We start from the raw sequence: 22,425 nt of genomic DNA, 5'->3' as shown, positions 1-22,425 counted from the left end.
ATATTCAAACAGAAAATTGGTTTTGATCAGCACCGAAAACTAGGGAATTCAAGGTTTTTTTTTCAAAACATTCTACAAAAAAATGCACTTTGAAATTAATATTAATTAGTCATCAATGGTCTGTAGAAAGACCCTGAAAAGGAATAAGCTGCATAAACCTGCAAACTTCGGACCCTGAGCCCAAACAAATTGGAAAAACTCCCTAATAACATGTCTGTGTAAACAAGCGAGAGAGGTTTTAAAAACATTTTTAAGCGCTTTTTGGAGTTTTTGTCCCACTGTGAGAAGGCTCAAAAACATAATGTCCTTCGGTTCAGTTGCAATCACTTATTATTTTCTGCTCAGAGTAACTAGAAGTTTTATCTTTATTTCACTTTATTTGAAACTAGTGGTACCCGCACGGCTTTGCCCCTAATAGAAAAATTAAAAGGTCTTTTGGTTCGCCTGTATATTTAAATAATGTATACTGAATTTTCTCGCCAATTGGCTTGTACCCATGTTACGGTTCCACGTTATGATAATTTCATATCTCGCCAATTGGCTTGTGCCCACGTTACAGATCCACGTTATGATAATTTCGTAATGTTACTTGTCCATCTTATGATAGTTTTTTTCTTAAAACTGGAATAGAAAAAGAACCACATCGAATTTTCGAAACATCGCTTCGAGGTGCACACCCCCATGCTACAAACTAACTTTGTGCCAAATTTCATGAAAATCGGCCGAACGGTCTAGGTGCGTCACAGAGATCCAGACATCCTCCTGACATCCAGACAGAGAGACTTTCAGCTTTATTATTAGTAAAGAAGAGCAAAAATTAATTCCAATTTCTGATACCCTGAACATTTTTTTAATATTATACTTTTTTTAAAGAAATTAAGTAGGTACTTGTTTGGTGATCAATACATTAATCACATGAGGCAGTGAGAAGCAAAGGGATGCAAGTGGTAAAATTAAAAATTTGGAGATAACCGGTACAAATGGTAGGCGAACCTCTCCTCCGTCTTGGGGCAAGAGATGGTACCAGTAGCCCTCGTAGATGCTGCTGTACAGCATGATTTAGAAGAAAAAAATCTAACGAAAGCCAACCTAGGACGTTATCTTTAAACGCATTTTACTCAAATCTTGAAAATGTCCACTTGCATCCCTCTGCTTCTCACTGCCTCATATGTTGTCTTTATACCAGTTAAACATTTTGGCACAAAATCATCAGTTAAATTAGATTTTTTTTTTTGGGGGGGGGGGAGGGGAAGGGGAGTTTGTGCTTGAATAAATGTGAGACTTCTCAAACATGCAATGCTCTTGTCCAGTACTGTACATAAGAAAAGGTTCTAACTATGCAAAACATTTTTCTGTGCAATCAAGTCAGAATAATTATAACTTTGAACACATTATATGAACTTTTATTGCAACCGCACGGCTTTGCCCGTCGTAGAAAATTAAATGGTCTTCTGGTTCACCTGTATATTTACAAATAATGTATGATGAATTTCTCGCCAATTGGCTTGCCCCTGTTACGGTTCCAAGTTATGATAAATTGGTCATTAACTCTTCCATCTAATGATAGTTTTGCTCGAGAAAATGTTCTCAAAATTGGAATAGAAAAAGAACAAAATCGAATTTTCGAAAAATCGCCTCAAGGTGCACACCCCCATGCCACAAATTAATTCTGTGTCAAATTTCCTGAAAACCGGGCGAACGGTCTAGGCGCTATGCGCATCACAGACATCCGGACAGACAGAGACTTTCAGCTTTATTATCAGTAAAGAAGACAAAGATAAGAAATAATACGAAACAGATACTTATGAAGAACAAGACATCCAGATAACAAGAGACTTGAACAACATTCTCTACATCTACATATGCCCATCGACAGTTCATTTTAAAAAGTACAAATTATTTTATCAAACCTGCAGATCAGAGTTTCTGCTACGGTCGCATTTTTCGCAAAAAGCGAAAACACTATCACAATTGCAAAAATAAACCAATGCATTTTCGCTTTTTTGCTCAAATAAAAAATAAATTAATTTAAAAAAAAAAGATAAAAAATGTATGATCCTAGAGAGGAAGCACGCATGGCGATAATCAATTTAATCTTTTTAAAATCTTATTTAAGATGTTTTAAACTACTATTATGTTCAATAATACTTAATTTTATCCGGCATTATGCCCTCCCAATAACTGCTTTATTAGGATGAGGAGACTGAAACGTTCTAAAAACCAATCATGTTTTTGGTTTTTTTTAATGTAACGCTTAAAAAATTAACTGCTGTACTTATTTTTTCAAAGATGTCACAGATGAAACATGAATTTTGTTTTCAACTGGAGATGAAACACAATGAGGCATATATGAATACATATATGAGAATGTGTAACATTTTAGACTTTTGCTAAAAAACTTTTGAACCCAGCTTAAACCCTGCTGCAGACGAAAATGTATATATACATATATATATTTTCAGTAGAATCCCTTACTTGCTCTAGTGTTCAATTTAAGGGTCTAGATAAAAATTTGTGAGATAATATATCACAGTTCCAATTATATGTCGCTCATTTGGAAGAAGGGTGCCACAATACGAAAAAATGAAATTTTACAGGGGAAGCATTTGAAGTTGAACTCTTCAGGCAATTTGCATTTAGAAAAGTAAGCTTGCTGTGCACTCCAGTGATTAATATTAGAACAAAAAATCTGTCATTTCCGAAAGAAGATAGGCCTTTAAGTGAAAAAAAAAAAGAAAACTAAAAATTTTGTATTGTGGCACTTTTCTTCCAAATGAGCTATATATACAGTCGAGCCTCCACATATCGAAATTCCACATATCAAAATTTACTATATATCGAAATCCCAGCAAATTTCAATGTTCATTACATAGAAAAACTGTTTCTATATATCGAAAAAATCTCTATATATCAAAACTATTTTTTGAGATATTCGAAGATTTTTTTCCACTTCAGACTTATGAAAAATAAAAATTAGGGGAGAAAATTATGTTCACTAAAGGTTGCTATGAAACTCATAAAGAATCAGGGGTTGAGGGGTGTGTAGATAGGTCGTTGTTCTGTTCTGGAGTTCTTAAATTCCTTCAAGTTTATTTCAAATCTTAGCTGTAACCAGTAACACTGTAAAATCAGTTTCATGTTATCCCTTTTCTCTGTTGATTATCATTCCTAGTCTTCTTAGCTTCAGTAAAAGTCATTCAAGTTAAGTAGATTGATTTTAGCTTTAATTTTAATGTTTTAGGAGATTTTTATGACAAAATAAGATCATTTCTATATATCAAAATTTCTACACATCAAATTTTTTCCTGGCAATTTGCTACTTCGATATATGGAGGTCCGACTGTACTATTGGTAAAGTTACAAAATCATTCTGTACTATTTGCATAGATATCTAACAAATAGGGAAAAAAACTTGACTCCAGAACAATATTATAGGAGAATTAAAGTTGCCATTGTTTCAGAAAGGGAAAACACACTACAGTGGCCGCCACTTATATGAATCACATTTGTTCTAAACAGCTTTGATTCCATAGAGCATCCGATTCAATGAAATGGCTAATTCAATAAAGATGGATTTTATTCTGTTTTTGATGATTTGATTCATTAAAGCAGTTGAGTCAATTAATCATTGCTTCAATGCGTTGGCGTCCACTGTATCTGCAAATTTTTCATTATTATTTTTTCTTTTTTGCATTTGTCATCTATTGTACTTTAGCTTTAATGTACAAGCTTTCTTATTTGGTTTCCGCTGAAAATAAAGTGCGAAAAAAACCACTATTGGAATATGTATAAGTAGACTGGCCTCAAAAAAATTTCTTTCTAAAATCAATATGCATAACCAACTAAACTTGTGCCAAATGACATTTTAAAAGTGTGTTAAAAATTTTAACCAAATATTTTGAGATTGACAGACCTCTCATGAACATCCAAAATAATTTTTTTGCCCCTTTTTCTGACACAAAATATGCATGATGCAATAAATATTTAACATAAAAATATTTTTGTTGTTCACTAATTTGTACATCTAAAGCATAATAAAGATTGAAACATAATGTTTTTCACATTAAAAGCAATCTGTTCTAGTTAGCTTTAGTATTTTCAGAGCTCTAAACCTCTTAATCTTAGCCGCCATCATATGCGGCAGAACATTGTCATTTTGTTTTCGGCTTTCCGTAGCTCTAAAAGTAAAATTGCTGGTTAGCATTTTTTACACAAACTACAGCTTACACTCTTTTCATTAACCTCCGACACAGGAATGAAGGGGGTTATAAGTTTGATGTGTCTGTGTGTGTGTGTGTGTCAATCTCTGTGGCACTCTAGCGCCTAAGTGGTTGGACACATTTTGAAAAAAAAAATTCTTCGAAAGGAGAGTTGATTAAGAGTGTTCTCAGCTGTGTTGCATCTTTGGATGACATTCATTAACAAAGATATTAATTAAAAACCTTCAGAAGGTTTTTCGTGATTTTTGCAGTAAAAACATAGTTAAAAAGTTTAAAAATTAATACCAAAAATAAAATAATTTTTTTCAGCGTCTGAACTTCTATGTTTCAAAGAATTCGAATTATAACGTTTTATAAAGCAGATTTTAATAACGGCTAAGCTTTTATTCACGGGATTGATTATCGAATTCATTGTTGGCCCACAAGGAAATTAAAAGCAATGATTTAAAATTTTTTATCTGATGCCAGTTTCTGTTTGTTACTGGTAATTGATTTTTAATAGTATAAGGATTTTAAAAGGATTTTCAATTTTCCCTCTTGATTCCACATTTGCAACCCAGTCGGGGGTTTTAAAATTTTTAATTTTAGTTACTTGTTTTTGATTAAGTTTTGATAATTTTTAAATTTTTATAGTAGATGTTTCTATTATTTTTAAAAAATAAAACAAAATAAAAAATATCTCTGCATTTTATTCAGTTTTTTAGCCATAAGGAAAAGAAAATTCTTCAGAACTCAAAGGATTAAGGTACAATGTATAATTTTGAGCAAAATTGAGCAAGATGGGGACACAATTCAGTTATTTAACTTCCTTAAAATGGATGATACTGATGAGCTGATAGTGGGGAAAACAAAATGCATTTTTTCAAACATTTCAAAAATCAATTTTTGCACCTTTCCACGGCAGTATAAAACGATTTTCTAGAGCAATCTAAATTATTAAATAATTTTAGTAACAATTAATAACAAAAAGATTACAAAGTAAAACATTCGTGGTAAAAAAATTTAAAAAATTTGACACTTGAACTACTAAGAAAACATGTGCTACACCATAGGCCTATTTGTGTTACTTACAAGTTATTTATGTAACATCAAAAAAAAAAAAAAATCACTTTAATTACTATTGGTTAAAAATTTCAGCCACAATTGAGGCAATGAGAAGCAAAGGGATTAAGAGGATATTTTCAAGTTTTAACTAAGATGCGTTTAAAGATAAGGCCCTAGGTAGGCTTTCACTGAAATTTTTTTTCTAAATCATGCTGTATAGCAGCACCTACCAGGCCTACTAGTACCATCTCTTGCCCCAAGACAGAGGAGAGGTTCATCTACCATGTGTACTGGTTATCTTTTAATGTTAGTTTTAATTGTGCCACTTACATCCCTTTGCTTCTCACTGCCTCAAATGTTCTCCAAATGAAAAATAAAAATCAAAGCAAAATAAAAGATTTGCAGAATTTTCAAAAAAATGTGAAAGCAAGAATTACTTTTTTATGAAATTCTTTCCTCTTCTTAAGAGGAGGCCTATAGTCTGTTTTGTCAGTTTCAGATGATTTAATAGGAATCCCATCATCATCTACATCATCGGGTTCTATTAAAACACAAACAAAGGAATTTATTATAAATGCTAAATTTATAATGAAAATGAATGCTAATAATTATTTTAAAATAAAAACTACTATCTATCATTTTTTAAAATGCACTCACGGAAAAATTTTAATATAACTTTTCTGTTACCATAACAGCGGGTGCAAATGGTCTGGAGAGTGAGAATGATACAAACCTCAGTTTTGACGTAATAAGCGTTCATAGTGCATTCTGGGCAAGCTCAGTTCATTAAGAACTTTGTGCAACCTTCTGTCCTGATGTGAGAGTTGTTATCACTGTCAAAACGGCCCACCGTCCAAATAACCTTGTGATTGTGAATTTATTTGTGGTGAGCAACTGGTGCTACGTGTTTGCAGGCAGCTCGGAAATTTATGTTGGTGGACTTTTAGTGCAGAAGGAATCAATTTCGGATGTACCTTTCGCTTTCATATTACATAAAGTTACCTCCAATTTTCATTCAAAAATAAAATATTTTGATGTTGCTACAGTTACAAATGTCTAAAGTTTACAATTTGGAGGGTGAGTGCGATACAGTAATTAGTCGACATTTTAGAGGGTGCGTTAGGTTATCAGGGGAAAAAGTACCCAGGAAAAATCACGGGTGTAGATGCGAGTTTGAAGTTCCAACAATGTTGAAGTGAGGTAAGTTTTGACAGTGGCCTGAAAAAGATAAGATTTGGTATCCAACTTCAAAAATTATGAAGCAAATAAAGCCTTTGTTTTATCTTGATTTTATGATGTATCCGACTCACCAAAATTTAATTTTCAGCATAACTTGCATCTACAACTCTCCCGTTAAAATATAAGAGAGGTAGAATATGGTACAAACCACCAAAATCTGTATGAAAACGTAGAAACATATGCTGTACTATTCTTGTCCGCAATGAGAGGGTGAGAATAGTACAAAGAAAAACTGCTATGGAAGGGGTGTGGGTAAAGTTTCAAATTATTTCAGGGTCGGAATCGAAAGCCAAGATGCTAAACTATAATAATAAAGCAACTTCATTTCTTTTCGGATGAATGTTGAGTCATTGGTCAGAAATGTACTAAAACTGTACCATAATCACACGCTTATACGGTACTGTTTTTGAGTAGCAATTCCTAACTGCATTATAAAAAAAATCTAATGAAAGTGATGCAGCAGCCACTGAAATTGTTGAAACTTTATGACATAAATATGGCTGAAATTCATAACTGTTGTTTGGCAGCAGCTCGCAAGTTTATTTATTCGGGTGGAAATATAGAAACTTAGTGGAAACTTTTTGCTCACCAAGCAACCACCTCAACTAGAAAGCTTCCTGCCAAACTTGATCAACAATTTAAAGGATCTATCCATATTTCTGAGGAGTTGAAGGTGGGAAGAGGATCTAACGGAAGTAGGTGTGATGAAAGAGGAGAATAGGGAGGATGATAGTTTGGCAGATACTTGGCGGGCAAACTAGATGTCACGACTGTTTAAGGCTGAGGTTTTTTTTGGTTTAGGATGAAGGCTTTCTTTTTTGTGGGGAAGAGTTAAAGGTTTTCTTGGCGGGGAAATTTTTACAACAGGGTTGTTTTTGCTGAGATAAGGTCAACAGAATGTTGAGTTTTATCAATAGGTCTATTTCATTATTTCACAATATTCTAAGGAAGATCTAGTTTTATACACAAAATTTAGTAAGACCTCATTCTGAGTTTTCTGTTCAGTCCTGGTCCCCTTATCCCATGACAGATATTAACTAATTGGAAAGGATTCTAGGGAGAGCGACGAGGTTTGTAAATGAAGAATTCGATTATGATTCAAGGCTTGGAATGCTCAATATCTAGAGTTTTGAGCAAAGATTGAGCAAGAAGGGGACATGATAAAGTTGTTAAATTTCATTAAATTGTTTGATATTGATTAGCTGAAGCTCTGCACACACAGATGGCAAAACCAGGGCTCAGTTAGAAGCTTTTAAAATCCTGAGATAGTCTTAAAATAAAGAAAAATGGCTACTTTCTACGGCATACCAGCCAACCTCAGAGAAAAAAAATCCGGAAGATTTTTTTATTTTTATCCACAAGATTTTAACACAAAATAAAATCAAACAGGACCCCTATCCTCTTTACATTTAACAATATATTAGTTATGAATTTCATATCAATTGAACTTACTTTCGTTTAGTAAATATTACTTTTATTGCTTTCTTTAAAAGTTTGGAAATAACATTTGGTACTCATTTTAAAAACAGAACAAAGCACAAACAGCTCGAACTGAGAGAACGAGAAGATAATGGGCGCCGAAATTGTGCCCCTAGTTGCCAGGCGCGACGCTTGCTTTGATTGGATCCCGATGAAGTCATGCGCTGTATCACTCCGTGACGTCATAATCTTGCCTCACTTCTTCTCGTGCCATTCTCCTACGGCAACCTTTCCTTGGCTACTTGGCCTAAAACGCGGTGCCGCATTCCACAAAAGAATCGTTAGCGCCAAAATTGGCGAGATACTATTTTTTTCCTACAAAACGTGAAAAATCCGGAAGATTTTGCTCATAACCGGAAAAACGGAAAAGGACATAAAAATCTGTAAAACTTCCGGGAAATCCGGAAGGCTTGGCAGGTATGCTACGGGTTGTGTAGGCATTTGGATTAGCTTATGGTATAAGCAGCAGCTCTTTATCTTCATTGGCGATGAATTGGCTAGGCCAGCCTAGCTAAGCCCAAAGTTTGTTGTGGATTCTCATTTTTGTAGTTATATGTCTTTAAGTTACATTTTTTTGCAAGTTAAAATAAATAAACAGAAATAATAGTAATAAAGCTACCTCAAAATATTATCTAATATATCAGCAACAAAACAGTTTGAGAGAAAAAAAAATCTTTAGAAGGATCAGAGGTATATCATTGCATGTGTTTAGATCAGACATGCGACACTGTGCATTAAGGTACACTACTGTAAATAAATTTTCCCCTTCGTGCAAGTTGATAAGCCAAGTAATGCATTAAAGAGTTGGGAAAAACTTTTTTTTTCTTACTTTGGCTGCACTTTTATGCATAAAATGAAAACAAAACTTTCGTAAAAACTTCCGACTTAAAAGGAGTACATTTAGAAACATACAGTCGATTTAAATTTCAGATTTAAACAAAAATTAGTAAAAAAAGATTTACCATTGCACCAATCTGGAAGAACGGGAGCCGAAATAGCATCACTAACATCGTCGTATATCTTGAACAATTCATTTATATAGTCTTGCTTATAAATACCTGGAGGTCTAGCCTAAAAATGAAAGGCAGTTGAAAAAATATCGCTGAGGAGGAGGTAAATGTAAAAAAACCTTGTCTTCATATTTTTAAATTTGCTTCTAACATATTTTCAATAACTTGCAGAGGAAAATACTTAAGTTTATCACAATATTTAAAACTTTTCACAATTTTTTTAATCATAATTAAACAAGAATGGATTTAAAAACGAGCTGATGTGTGCATCACATGACTTCCTTTTACTCCAATTTAATGTCATTTCCCCATTATTCGCTATTTTAATGTGATTCAATATTTATTCTCTAAATATCACCAACAATGGCCAAATTGAAACCAAAAAAAAAACTCCGCCAAATTTGTCGCCAAGTTGGCGACAAAACTTGGCGACCAAAAGACTGGCGATATATCGCCAAGTGTCCGACAAATTATAACGCCACTTGAGTTTCCATCGAAATTAACAATGATTTCCCCCCAAAAAGGGGCAAAAGACCCCCTTAGGAACATCCGAAAGCAACCAAAAGGGGAGGTGCACAACTAGACCCCACTACGAGTCTATGTACCAAATTTCAACTTTCTAGGACATACCATTTTTGAGTTATGCGAGATACATACGCACATACATACAGACGTCACGAGAAAAGTCGTTGTAATTACCTCGGTGATGGTCAAAATGGATATTTCGCGTGTCTATACATTCTTAGGCACTTTTCCGCATGTGGTCGAATCGAAAAAAAAACTCAACATTCATTTGGGGGTGAGCAAAATGGAAATTAAGGGCGATTTTTGAGTGAAAATTTTTTCGCGAATACAATACTTCCTTTTTTGTAAAAGGAAGTAAAAAGATAATGAAACAATACTTCACAAAAAATACAGCAAAATCGGACTAAGATGGCCATGAAAGTTGACAGAAATAATAATCCCAATTGGGCAAATTTTTTGAGTTTTACAAAAAAAAAAAAAAAAAAAGTTTGATTATTTTTAAATTAATGATAAAATAATAAATCAATATTAAGTTTCATTTTCTTGGTAGCATAAAACTGTTGCACATTTATGTACTACTAGTGAAATTAGCAGTATATCAGGGCACAACATTAAAGCTGAAAATGAAATAAAGTTAGAAGCAAAGAACTTTAAAAGTGCAGTTGTGATATCTTCATTTTTGAAATTTGCCATCCGAAAAATGTTGCAAAGAGCAGGAAGTAATTCAAGCTGTTTCATGAGAATGTCAGGCCATATGCATTTCTAGAAATCCACCAGAAAATCATAGAAGTAGTAAGGGAAATTCTTTTGCATCCATCATACTCCCCAGTCTTTGCACCCTCTGATTTACTTTTGTTTTTCAGTTATAACAAAAGGGTTTTTTGCATTAAAAAAATTTAAAGAGGAACAAAATTTCAAAACAGGACCAGAGATATATCTTAACATTTGAACAAGGTTCGAGGGAAATTTTAGCAAATAAATAAACAAATGAAAATTTTTTTCATTAAATTTAGATGTCATGCAAGAATATTTCACGGAATTCAAAAAAACTTTCAAAATTAATCTTTGTTTTAAATTCTCCCTTTTAATGATAAGCAGAATTTTCTGGCAGACTTACGAAAATGTACTAAATTACTATAAAACAGAATATAAGGCTTTTCCCAATGAATTCCCCATTTGTGATGCAAATTAAGAGGAATAAATATTGGAACTAACTATTTCAAATACAAAAAAAAAAGTACTCATGAAAGTCAGCTCTGTTTCCATCTCTGTGGAAAGAGCACCCTGAAAAATAGTCCTTTTTTCGGTATACTTTTAAAAAATTAAAAAAAAAAAAATAATAATAATAATACAAAAAGCAAAAAATCTTGTACCATCAGAAGTAAAAGGGGCTGACCAAAATAATGTCCTTTTTTTTTTCAACATTTCTTACTCCCTCCTCTCTTTGCCACAAAGTATCACATTTCACCTAACCCCCTTCCTCTGTCACACTATTTTCCATAAACAGTAAAAAATACACGATGTCACACTTATTACTATTTCTTCCCTCTCCCTAATCAATCCTTGCGCCAACTTTAACTCAGTCTCCATCCTTCTGTCAGGGGCGGATTTATAGTCTATTTAAGGGGGTGGCGGTTGAAAACCATAAAGCCACCCCTCTACCAGTAACGTAGGCGGGAGTCAATTTCTCCCCCCCCCCAGAGCTTTTCCCCCCATCAAAGTGAACATTTTTTGGACATGGGGCTCATAGAAGTGAGTCCTATCCTCTGGTTTTATGCCGAAAATAAGTGAAAACATTGTGAAACAAGCCACTAGGAAAAAAGATATGTTTTGTTGATTTTTTTTTAATATTTAAGTGGAATATCCCCAAGAGTCTCCTAACTTGCTTCAAATGTTCATTTTTTTTTCTTTTTGAACTTTGCACCTCTCTAGCCTCTCAAAAGAGTGTTAATCGCTAATATTACGCTCCCTTTCATTCCAAATGAAAATAATATCTATAAAATTGTCGAAAACTGAAAACCATTGGGGGCCATTTCTAAAGAGTGGCGTGTAGTAATATTTGGACTCACGGGGTCATTTTACATAAGAATCAGCAAAAATTATGTCAAAAGCAGTTTGAAGGGTTTTTTTTTCCCTGCGCAGTGTTATTAAAGTTTAAAAAAAGAGGGGGGGGGGGGCGAACTTTGGTTAAAATTAAAAAGAGGGTAACACCGTTCATCCTCGACTACACTACTGTCTAAAACTAATTTAAAGCAAATTAATAGAATTTACTTGAGAAAACAAGTTGCTATTGCAAGTAGTTTCTTCAATGTCATATTATTGTTTTCAGAAACAGACAGTTATGGAGGGGGTGGTTGCCCCCACTGCCCCCCTAGTAAATCCGTCACTGCCTTCTGCAAAAGTATCAGTCGCCGGCATGAAATGAGGAGGAAAAAGTAAAGAAACTTTTGAATTTTGGTATCTGTTGGCAAGCAAGTCAGTTAATATCCCCGTATCAATCGAGCTGTAAAGATCAATACGGGAGTTTCATTATTTTTATTATTTTCTGGAAATAATTGCAGCTCTTGCTTGACTTCATTTTGACTGTCAAATTTATTTCTTCATACATTTATATCATATTTATTTTTAGTTACAAATTTATTCATCCCAACAAAATTATTTTTCTATTATGGAGAAATAATACTAAATCAAAAATGATGCATTCAAAGAATGGTATAGAGTAATGAAAAAAGATTTTGACAAATTCATTATTCTTCAAGGCATCATAAAACTATAAAAAAATATATAAAGAAAGGTAAAACACCAGTAGTGGCCAGTGCTTTAGTAGTGGCCACTTCTGTACTTTGAAGAAATAAATGAACAATAATAACGTGATTTTTTGTTGGTACTTATAGTAACTGTTGTATCGAATCCATTTTATTCATCAGTTACTTGAATTTCAAGTAAGTTAAGGTAAATACTTCAAATGGGAGAACGCCAGGTAGCCACTATTGAAATTCTCAGATTTTTGAGTAGCCACTGCTGGATCAAATTTGAGGTTTGGGAAAAAATTGAACAGTTTGAACACATTGAAATTCTGATATTTTTAGAAATTGGGAAGACTTAGAAAGCGTTGGGCTATTCGCTTGTTGGGCAATGAATGAGGCGTAAACGCTCATTGTTTCAAGAGGGGCAAATAATATTGTAGACCCACAGTTTAAAAATATACTTCTATGTGGCTACTATCAGTGTGTTTTAAACCTTGAAGTGGCCACTACTGTCCAACCACGGATTGCATAGAATTTTCAAACGTCCAGATAAGACGAATCTATATGAATAAGGGGGAAAAGTAAAAATTTGATGCGCGTAATCCGCTCATTTGAATGAGACTCTGTTTCTGCAAAAGCTAACATCAGTAAAAAATGATAGATTCATCCATTTCCGGCTATAAAACGGATGTTTGTCTTTCCATACAATCCGTGGTCAGACAGTACTGGCGTTTTACCTTTTATGGAAAAAACATCCTAGAGCTTTTTGAAAATCACCTATCTAAAGTTACAGCACCCGAGAGATTCAGGACATTCAAGGGTGAAAAATAAGAAATATTATTAGCACTTTTAAACACTTAATGATCTAGTAAATTATTCTTAAACTAAATCCCAGAATTATAAAATAGAAATTGATTTTCCTCACCTCCTTAAATGCATGGAAAGCTGCCTCAATACTGAAAAATAAATAAGAAAAATTAATTTCAGCAACTAACGCAAAATATACAACATTGACGATAAAGCGAAAAATAAATACCTCCACGACAAACTTTCGATGAGAAAGGCAATGATGAGAAAACCGGTGCGATTGAAACCGTGTGTACAGTGAACACCTGCAATTGAAAACCCGAGAATTAGAACCCAATAAGTAGAATAGATTTTATATAAAAAAAGGTCATGGAATCAAACATTTACAAACTGCAGAGAAAGAAAAATGGGAACATTATGTTATTTTTAGTTCAATTCTTCAAACTGGTAAATATTTTTTTCTTTCATAATAAATACCAGCAATGTTTCAACTTACCAATGAATTCATTCTCATTTTTATCGATGAACCGATTGCACAGCTGGATAAATGTATTGACTTGATCTTTGGATGGGCATTCTCCATGCCTAAAAAATCAAAGAGGACAAGAAAATTAATCATTGATTGAATATATAATGAATGTTCCACCTAGTAAATGTGCACAAGGATTGATCTCAGATTTAAAACATAATTTTTAACTATGTGCGAAAATTTCATGTTTGTCACAAGTGGCCTATTTTTTCAACAACATCTAAACACGGAACCACTCAAATAGTGCAATAAAAAAAGAAGAAAAAAAAAGCTACAATGCAAAGAGCATATTGAGAGGTTTGGATGATTTTAAATGTAACGATTTCAGATCTATGGATCAAAAATTACTTCCTTTTACAAAAAAGGAAGTATTGTATTCGTGAAAAATTTTCACTCAAAAATCGACCTTAATATCCATTTTCCTCATCCCCGAATGAATGTTGAGTTTTTTTTTCAACCCTACCACACGTGGATATATGCCTAAGAACGTATCGACACACGAAATATCCATTTTGACAATCTCCAAGTCAATTACAATGAGTTTTCTCGTGCCGTCTGCATGTACGCATGTATGTATGTGCATAAGTACGTCTTATAACTCAAGAATGGCATGTACTAGAAAGTTGAAATTTGGTACGTAGACTCCAGGTGGGGTCTAGTTGTGCACCTCCCCTTTTGGTTGCATTCGGGTGTTTCTCAGGGGTGATTGTGAGTTCATCAAAAAATACCTGAAAGTTTCAAAGCGAGAACGGGGGGGGGGGGGGGGGATAATCTTTGGCTCCTATTACTTAAGTGCACCTTTGCCATATAGTAGGGGAGATAGCGACCGAAATTTTACGACAATATATATAAGGCCAGATTTTTTTTAAATATTAGATTAGTTTACTTAAAAGAAGAAAACGCGAGTCTACCAAAAAGTTATCGTTGCAATAATTAATAAAAAATTTTGCAATATGTTGCAAAAACTTGTGAAATTGTCTTATATATATAAGGCTGAAACTCGGTAATATTATTGATTACGTATAAACATAACGAAAAATACATGTCTACCGCGTCCGTAGCGTTGCCGTGCCGTATCTACCACCCACGCAAGGTGCGAAAAAATCAGTCAATTTTGACTTAAATATATAAGCCTAAAATTTTTTTTAGTAACTGTTTACAATGTATAAAATATAAAAACAAAAGTCTACCAGTTGTGTTATGTTGCAAAGGCATGATAGACGTCACGGAATGTCGACCTCGTACCTCTATGTACCGTTTATCGGGCTGCTAACGCTCGCTCGAAAAAGTTTGCTTGTCGTCGCGAAATTTCAATAAATAAAGCTGATTTATTTTTTAATAAATAGTTTAAATCCTGTTTTTATTAAAATTTTTAGTCTACCGTGACTAAGAGGTTGCTTAGTCTTTGGTAGACGTTGCTTAAATTATAAAGTAGTTGGAAAAGTATGATTATTTTATCTTTTCATTCTTTATAAATGGAAATTTTTCAATTATTATTTTTTTTTCATGATTACAATTTTCTATCATATTTAAATTGATATTCATACTTTTGTTACATTATTCATATATATATATATATATATATATATATTTTAACTTCTTCAAAAATATTTTGAAGAAGTTAAAATATATATATATCTACTGCGAAGGAAGGAGAAGGGAAGGACACGCCTTTAATAACCTTGGGTCTGGGGCCTGGGCCTGAGTAAGGCCCCTATAGTGGTGGAGCCGACACATCCGCCATTTTGGAGCAAACTTGATCCAGTGCTTCGAGGCGATAGCGTTGCTGCTGATGTTTATATTTCTTTAGCATATGTTAAATTGGGTCAACAGATAATAGCCATCTGCAGAACTGAAAAATCTGCCTTACTGCATTTACTGGAAAATAACAGATTTTTTAAAAAATAATAAGCACTTTTCATAATGCACTCAAAAGGACAAAATAACTTTTCTGGGTCAGAAAGGACAATTGAAGAATTCCTGTAGTTTTCAAAAATTTCCAAGAAAATGACACCACAAACGAAGAAAAGTGCGGTTCTAGTCATGTAGAGAATGTTTTACCATTATCTAGCTTTCAATCATAAATTTGAGTGTTGAAACACGCATTTTTTTTTCCTTAATGGGAAAGTTTGGTTTAAAATGACTTGAGCGCACTTTTCTTCATTTGTGAAATCTTTTTCTTCAAAGAATTAAAAACTACAGGAACACTTAAATTGTCCTTTCTGACCCAGAAAAGTTATTTTGTCCTTTTGAGTGCATTATGAAAAGTGCTTGTTATTTTTTTTAAATCTGTTATTTTAAAGTTTTTCGTTTTCAAACAAAATTTTACTTTAGAATTTGATTTTTTGGCGTTACGTTGTACCTTAAGGTTAAACAAATCATTTAATAAAATTCTGAAGTCTGTAAGTGGTCTAGTTGCTGAGTATACGCAAAAGAATGGTTCACAACATATAAGTAACTTGGGATAAAGATCCTAATACGTCTGTTTACTTAGCCCCGTTATCGATTATTGGCATAGATGCATAGATGAGGATAAAAACCCTAAGAAAGCAACGTCAGTGAATAAATTTCATTCTTGCTCCGGAGAGGACTTGATTCAAAATTTTCATTATGATTACTATTAACATTATATTTGCAAGGCAACAAAATTTATAACAATGGATTTTATATTTAAACATTTAATGGGGAAATTACATCAAATTCGCTATTTTCCATCCTAACCGAAATAATGATGTTACTTCAGAATTTTAAATTTTCAGCCTTAAGTTGTACCTTAAGATTAAGCAAATCATTTAGTGAAATCCAGAAGTCTCTTAGTGATCTAGTTGCTGAAATATAAGCAAAAGTACGCCTCAGATTACTCCATGACAATCAGGCCAAGTGTAATAAAAGTTCTTAAAAAACATCAATTCTGAACCACCAAAATTTCTCATCTATGATGGATTCTTTTTATTATATCTAATGAAAGAAATTCCATCATCTAATGATATTGAGAAAATTATTAAGTATGTTCAGCAGTATTCGTAGTAATTGTTTTCGACACGTACCCCGTTTCCTTCCATAAAAGTTAACGAACATATCGTCGCCTCAGAGCAACAGTAAGATATCTAATCCCAGAAATAACATTAAGATATCTTACTATTGTTCTGTGGCGACGATATATTAAGCGGAACTCACAGAGGTCAAAAAATTCAGGTAGGAGACTCTGCAACACGTCTCTCTGACTTTTTGAATCAATTAAAAAATATTACTTTTAAAGAAGATTTGCTAGAATATTTACTAACAAACTGGGAACGAAATAACAAAGCGATTTATTTTGAAGATAAATTTGTATATATTAACTACAAACAGTGTTATAGATTTGAAACCATCAACAGAAAAGTTGTAAAAATAGTGGATCATGCTCAATCGTGCCCCAGACCGTGAAAAATCCGACACAAAAATGATTTACCATCTTTGTAATTTTTGAAGAGCTGCAGCCTCCATATGACGTCCACCTACGATGTTCAGATACTGATGTATTAGTTATAATATTGGCTAACATGAAGTTTTTGAATTCTTAAATAAAGGTCTGGATGGAAGTTGGCGTTGGAAAATCATTAAGAGGTATCAATGTCTCTGAACTTTACAAGAATTTAGGAGAAACCGTTTGTTCCGCCTTGGTTGCTTTACACGCAATGACTGGTTGCGATAAAAATCCGGCTTTTTTCCGAAAGAAAAAAGTTCGACCTTACGTTCTATTTACAAAGTCGGAAGAATACACAGGAGCGTTAACAAATTTGAGTAAGGCATCGCACAATGTAAAATGCATGTCGCAAATTCGAATACAACTCGAAATTTCGGAAGAGTTGTGCGCCGAATGTACAGACAAAATAAAATGGAAAGAATTAATGATGCAAGAACCATGACGTTTTTAGAAGAGTACAAAAATTTTGAAAAAAGATAAAGTAATTCTCGAAAACGTGAAGAGTTTTGATCCGTCATCCTTAACCCTATGTTAGTCTGAACTTCGTGAACATTTCCTCAGAACAGCTTGCATTTCGCAAATTTGGACAAGATTTCATTTAAAAAATCTGACAAGCTTATCACCTCTTGATTGTGGGTGGAAAGTTGAGGACAACTGAAAAGTTTTTAAATGGTTTACTGAAAACAATTACCGCAAGCAATAAAAGATGTTACATTCGAAGCATAGCCTTCTGCCTCACCACGTCGAATTTTCGAAACATCGCTTCGAGGTGCACTTTCCCATGCTACGAACTAACTTTGTGCCAAATTTCATGAAAATCGGCCGAACGGTCTAGGCACTATGCTCGCCACAGAGATCCAGACATCCTACAGACATCCTCCGGACATCCAGACAGAGAGACTTTCAGCTTTATTATTAGTAAAGATTAATTAATATGCAAAGAACTGTTTATTTGATTATTTTTAATTATTTATTGTTATGTAAGATCGACGCGAAAAATTTTATTTCATAAGTACTTGATCATAAAAAATAAATAAATAAAAGAGGCATAATTTAAAAGATCAAGACATTATTAATGAAAAATGAACTTCACTATAATATTGTACATAATTTAAATTTTAATAAAATATTTTTTAATTTCGTTTCAATGTTAAAATTATTTTTTTTAATATGCTTAAATCATTCATACTTTTCCAACTACTTTATAATTTAAGCAACGTTTACCAAAGACTAAGCAACCTCTTAGTCACGGTAGACTAAAAATTTTAATAAAAACAGGATTTAAACTATTTATTAAAAAATAAATCAGCTTTATTTATTGAAATTTCGCGACGACAAGCAAACTTTTTCGAGCGAGCGTTAGCAGCCCGATAAACGGTACATAGAGGTACGAGGTCGACATTCCGTGACGTCTATCATGCCTTTGCAACATAACACAACTGGTAGACTTTTGTTTTTATATTTTATACATTGTAAACAGTTACTAAAAAAAATTTTAGGCTTATATATTTAAGTCAAAATTGACTGATTTTTTCGCACCTTGCGTGGGTGGTAGATACGGCACGGCAACGCTACGGACGCGGTAGACATGTATTTTTCGTTATGTTTATACGTAATCAATAATATTACCGAGTTTCAGCCTTATATATATAAGACAATTTCACAAGTTTTTGCAACATATTGCAAAATTTTTTATTAATTATTGCAACGATAACTTTTTGGTAGACTCGCGTTTTCTTCTTTTAAGTAAACTAATCTAATATTTAAAAAAATTCTGGCCTTATATAAATAATGTATTAAAAACTGTCGCTATCTCCCCTACTAATAGTTTTAAATAGTTCTGAGTCAAAATATTGTGTGTACATTTAATTAAATTTTTAATGGATTACAAAGTTACTTTTGAGCTGGTGTTATACAAATTATCTTGACATTTGTCCATCTTAAGGGATAGGTGATCATCTTAAAGCTCTTGCAGGTATATTTGATGAGTATTATATAATAAAAAAATTTGCGGAGGTAGGGAGATAAAAGCATAACGAAAAAAGAACATAATACCCGTATTTTCGGACATGAAAATACCAGAAATATGTCCAAAAATACCGGAAATTCGGTAAAATACCGGACCACAACTACCCCTGGTTTCAAAAGAGGTCTTTTGCCCCTTTTTAGGGGAAATCATTGTTAATTTCGATGCAAACTCAAGTGGTGTTATAATTTTGCGGACACTTGGCGATATATTGGCAGTCTTTTGGTTGCCAAGTTTTGTCGCCAACTTGGCGATTTTTCTTTGGTTTCAATTTGGTCACTGTTGGTGATATTTCAAGAGTAAACTATTGAATCACATTAAAATTGCCAATAATAGGGGATATGACATTAAATTGGACTAAAAGAAAGTCATGTGATACATACATCAGATTGTTTTTCTTTAATTACTAAAGCGTGTCCCAAAATTAATGCAAGATTTGAATTTGCCGCCATTTTTGCAATAAATTGTGGGCAATCTTGAAAAAAGAACAATTTGGCAGCTGAGGGTCCAGGGTTATTACAAATGGAGCGTTTTCGATTCTATAATGTGTTTTCATTATCGAACAATTATTTGAAAAATAATGAAAGTTTGGGCGGGTCAAGCAGTTTACTGTTATTGGCGCTCGATATCGCAATTAGGTAATGCGCAGGTGGTTGTGGGATTACTGACATAGATGTTTGACTTCAAATAACCCCATAGGGAGAAGTCTAATGATGTAAAATCACACGATCTAGGGTACAATTCATATCACCGAAACGAGAGAGTACACGAACAGGAAATTCCTCATGCAGTGATTGAATTGTTTCGCTGGCTGTATAATAGCATAACACTCCATTTTTACTAACCCTAAACTCCCAGCTGTCAAATTGTTCTTTTTCCGTGGCTGCCAACAATTCACAGCAAAAATTGTGGCAAATTCAAATCTTGCATTAATTTTGGGACACCCTTTATATAAGCTTTGCAAAATGTATATTTTTTCAATGCCTTATAATAGCCAAAAATAACTTTTCAGAAGTGGTATCAACCACTTTTTTCCGTCAACCATGGGAGATAGGGTTACAGACACAGAAGTTAATATTATATATATAATTTTCTACTATGTTTTTATTACATGTTACAGCTGTGCATAACTTCCCTCACAGTTAGAGACAATCCTTGTTCACTTAAAAACCAAATAAGGGCTACTTTTATGCCACAATCAGAAACTTCTGATTTAATCTTTATGTGCTGGTAATTCAATTAAAAAAAAAAAAAGAGCCAACTTACCCCCTGCATTGAAGCTTGATATACTTGATGCCGTGCTCTTCCACTTCTCTTTTGTCATAGAAGCGTGTCGTATTTGTCAAATCAATCCAAAGCCCAATTTTCATCTATAAAATTTATTTAGTTATTATTTCCATAATTTATTTATAGGTATCTTTGCTTCCAAGTGTATGATTAAACAACCAAAAGAAAACGCCAAAATTTAAATTTGATCACACTTCTAAAATTGAAACTTCATTTCACTAAACGTAATAAGAAAAAACGTGACAAGATTACAACGATAATGTGGATTGGAGCACAGGTAACAATTTTGCAGCAGCAAATTTTAGTTTTGAAGAAGAAATTACTTCATTAAAATTAAAATAAAGCTACATCATGGTTCCTTTAAGTTTTAGTTTTGGCATTGTATAAAAAAGTTAAAGAATAATAAAAGTCACGTAGTTGATGTTGCTCTGATTTTTTCAGATTACTTTTTCTGGACAAGAATAAGTCTAGATCTATGTTTTAATCTCTACTAATAATAAAGCTGAAAGTCTCTCTGTCTGGATGTCTGTCTGTCTGTCAGGATTTCTGTGACGCGCATAGCGCCTAGACCGTTCGGCCGATTTTCATGAAATAAGGCACAAAGTTAGTTTGTAGCATGGGGGTGTGCACCTCGAAGCAATGTTTCAAAAATTTGATGTGGTTCTTTTTCTATTCCAATTTTAAGAAGAAATATATCATAAGATGGACGAGTAAATTACGAAATTGTCATAACGTGGAACCGTAACATGACCACAAGTCAATTGGCGATAAAAAATTCACCATACATTATTTGTAAATATACAGGCAAACCAACAGACCTTTTAATTTTTCTATTACGGGCAAAGAAGTGCGGGTACCACTAGTATTTAACAAGAGGACAAATTATCATTGCCATGGTTACAAATTGTTTGCATTCATTCAAGGCTTAGCTCAAGCACAAAACCTAATCATTCTGCAAATTCACACACGTCTACACACATGGGCCTGCACACATACAAATACTTGTGATTGCGAAAAACATAAATTGAATTCAAGATGTCAAAAATTGAAACTTTTTCTGTTTTGCAGGAGCAAAAAATATTTAGTGTTTGGTTTTGAAGAAATAAATAATCACCATACTTATTAAAGTGGAAGCGTAGTGAAAAATGCATTTTCTCTTTTCTAATTACGATACTTGGTTAGAAACTTTGAGATTACAGCAAATGTATTTTAGCTTTGGAAGCAACCTAAATGCTTGAAGACCATTTGTTTATGTTCATTGTGTGTATGCAAGAACAAGCTGCTGATGAACTTTCCTATCTTTGCCATCGATTATTTTCCATCAAATATTAATTTATTTGAACAAATATGTTCTGCCTTAACTTTCATGGAGGAATTAAATCACATGATAATCATTTTTCATTACACCCATTTTGAGACAAAGATTGTCTGCATTTTCCATTAATTTATAAACAAAAGCTTTCACAACACGATTTAATCAAGATTCCAGTTAAAAAGAGAATGGAATGCATATCGTATAAATGCAGTAAACAACTTTGGAACTTTTTAAGAGCACAACAAGTAGCAAACTGAGCACATCTTTCAAATTTAAGTCTCGAAATGCAAATGCAGGTGTCGCTTGTATAACACAGTGTTTGTACCACACGGTTTCGATATTATACGGTACCGAATTTGGGATTATTATAACATGGTTTTGATACTACGCACCGCAAAACTTGAATTTAATACTTCATGGTTTTCATATAACACAAATGTTATCTTTAAAAAAGATGGAATTTCATTTTTGTTTGTTGTGTTATCTCTTTGAATGTTATCTTTAAAAAGATGGAATTTCATTTTTGTTTAATGTATTCTGTTAATTGTTTGATAATTCTAACTTACTTTTTACTTTGTTTTTATGAAACTTGGTTTTGATATAACACCCTTGATTTACATTATGATATAACACGAAACACGGTTTCAATACAACACAATACATAATGACATGATTTTTACTATGTACATGATTAATTAGCATACAAAATAAGTTAAAAAGTTGTTCTTAAA

General features: G+C 33.1%; 1 protein-coding gene across 1 annotated transcript in view; it reads right to left on the bottom strand.

The window, feature by feature from the left end:
* The window catches only part of LOC129221079 (mRNA-capping enzyme-like), a 58,629-nt gene that overhangs the window by 22,076 nt on the left and 14,128 nt on the right, over window positions 1-22,425 (bottom strand). Inside the window, exons 4-9 of the mRNA XM_054855518.1 lie at window positions 20,359-20,462; window positions 13,568-13,656; window positions 13,301-13,376; window positions 13,190-13,220; window positions 8,945-9,053; window positions 5,702-5,805 (exon numbers count right to left, since the gene is read on the bottom strand). Coding sequence (XP_054711493.1) covers window positions 5,702-5,805; window positions 8,945-9,053; window positions 13,190-13,220; window positions 13,301-13,376; window positions 13,568-13,656; window positions 20,359-20,462 — 513 coding nt within the window. The remainder of the gene's footprint in view (window positions 1-5,701; window positions 5,806-8,944; window positions 9,054-13,189; window positions 13,221-13,300; window positions 13,377-13,567; window positions 13,657-20,358; window positions 20,463-22,425) is intronic.

This window comes from Uloborus diversus, chromosome 4 (genome assembly GCF_026930045.1).
Source record: "Uloborus diversus isolate 005 chromosome 4, Udiv.v.3.1, whole genome shotgun sequence".
NCBI lineage: Eukaryota > Metazoa > Arthropoda > Arachnida > Araneae > Uloboridae > Uloborus > Uloborus diversus.
The sequence above is the reverse complement of the archived record's forward strand: the minus strand, read 5'-3'. Positions and strand labels throughout refer to the sequence as shown.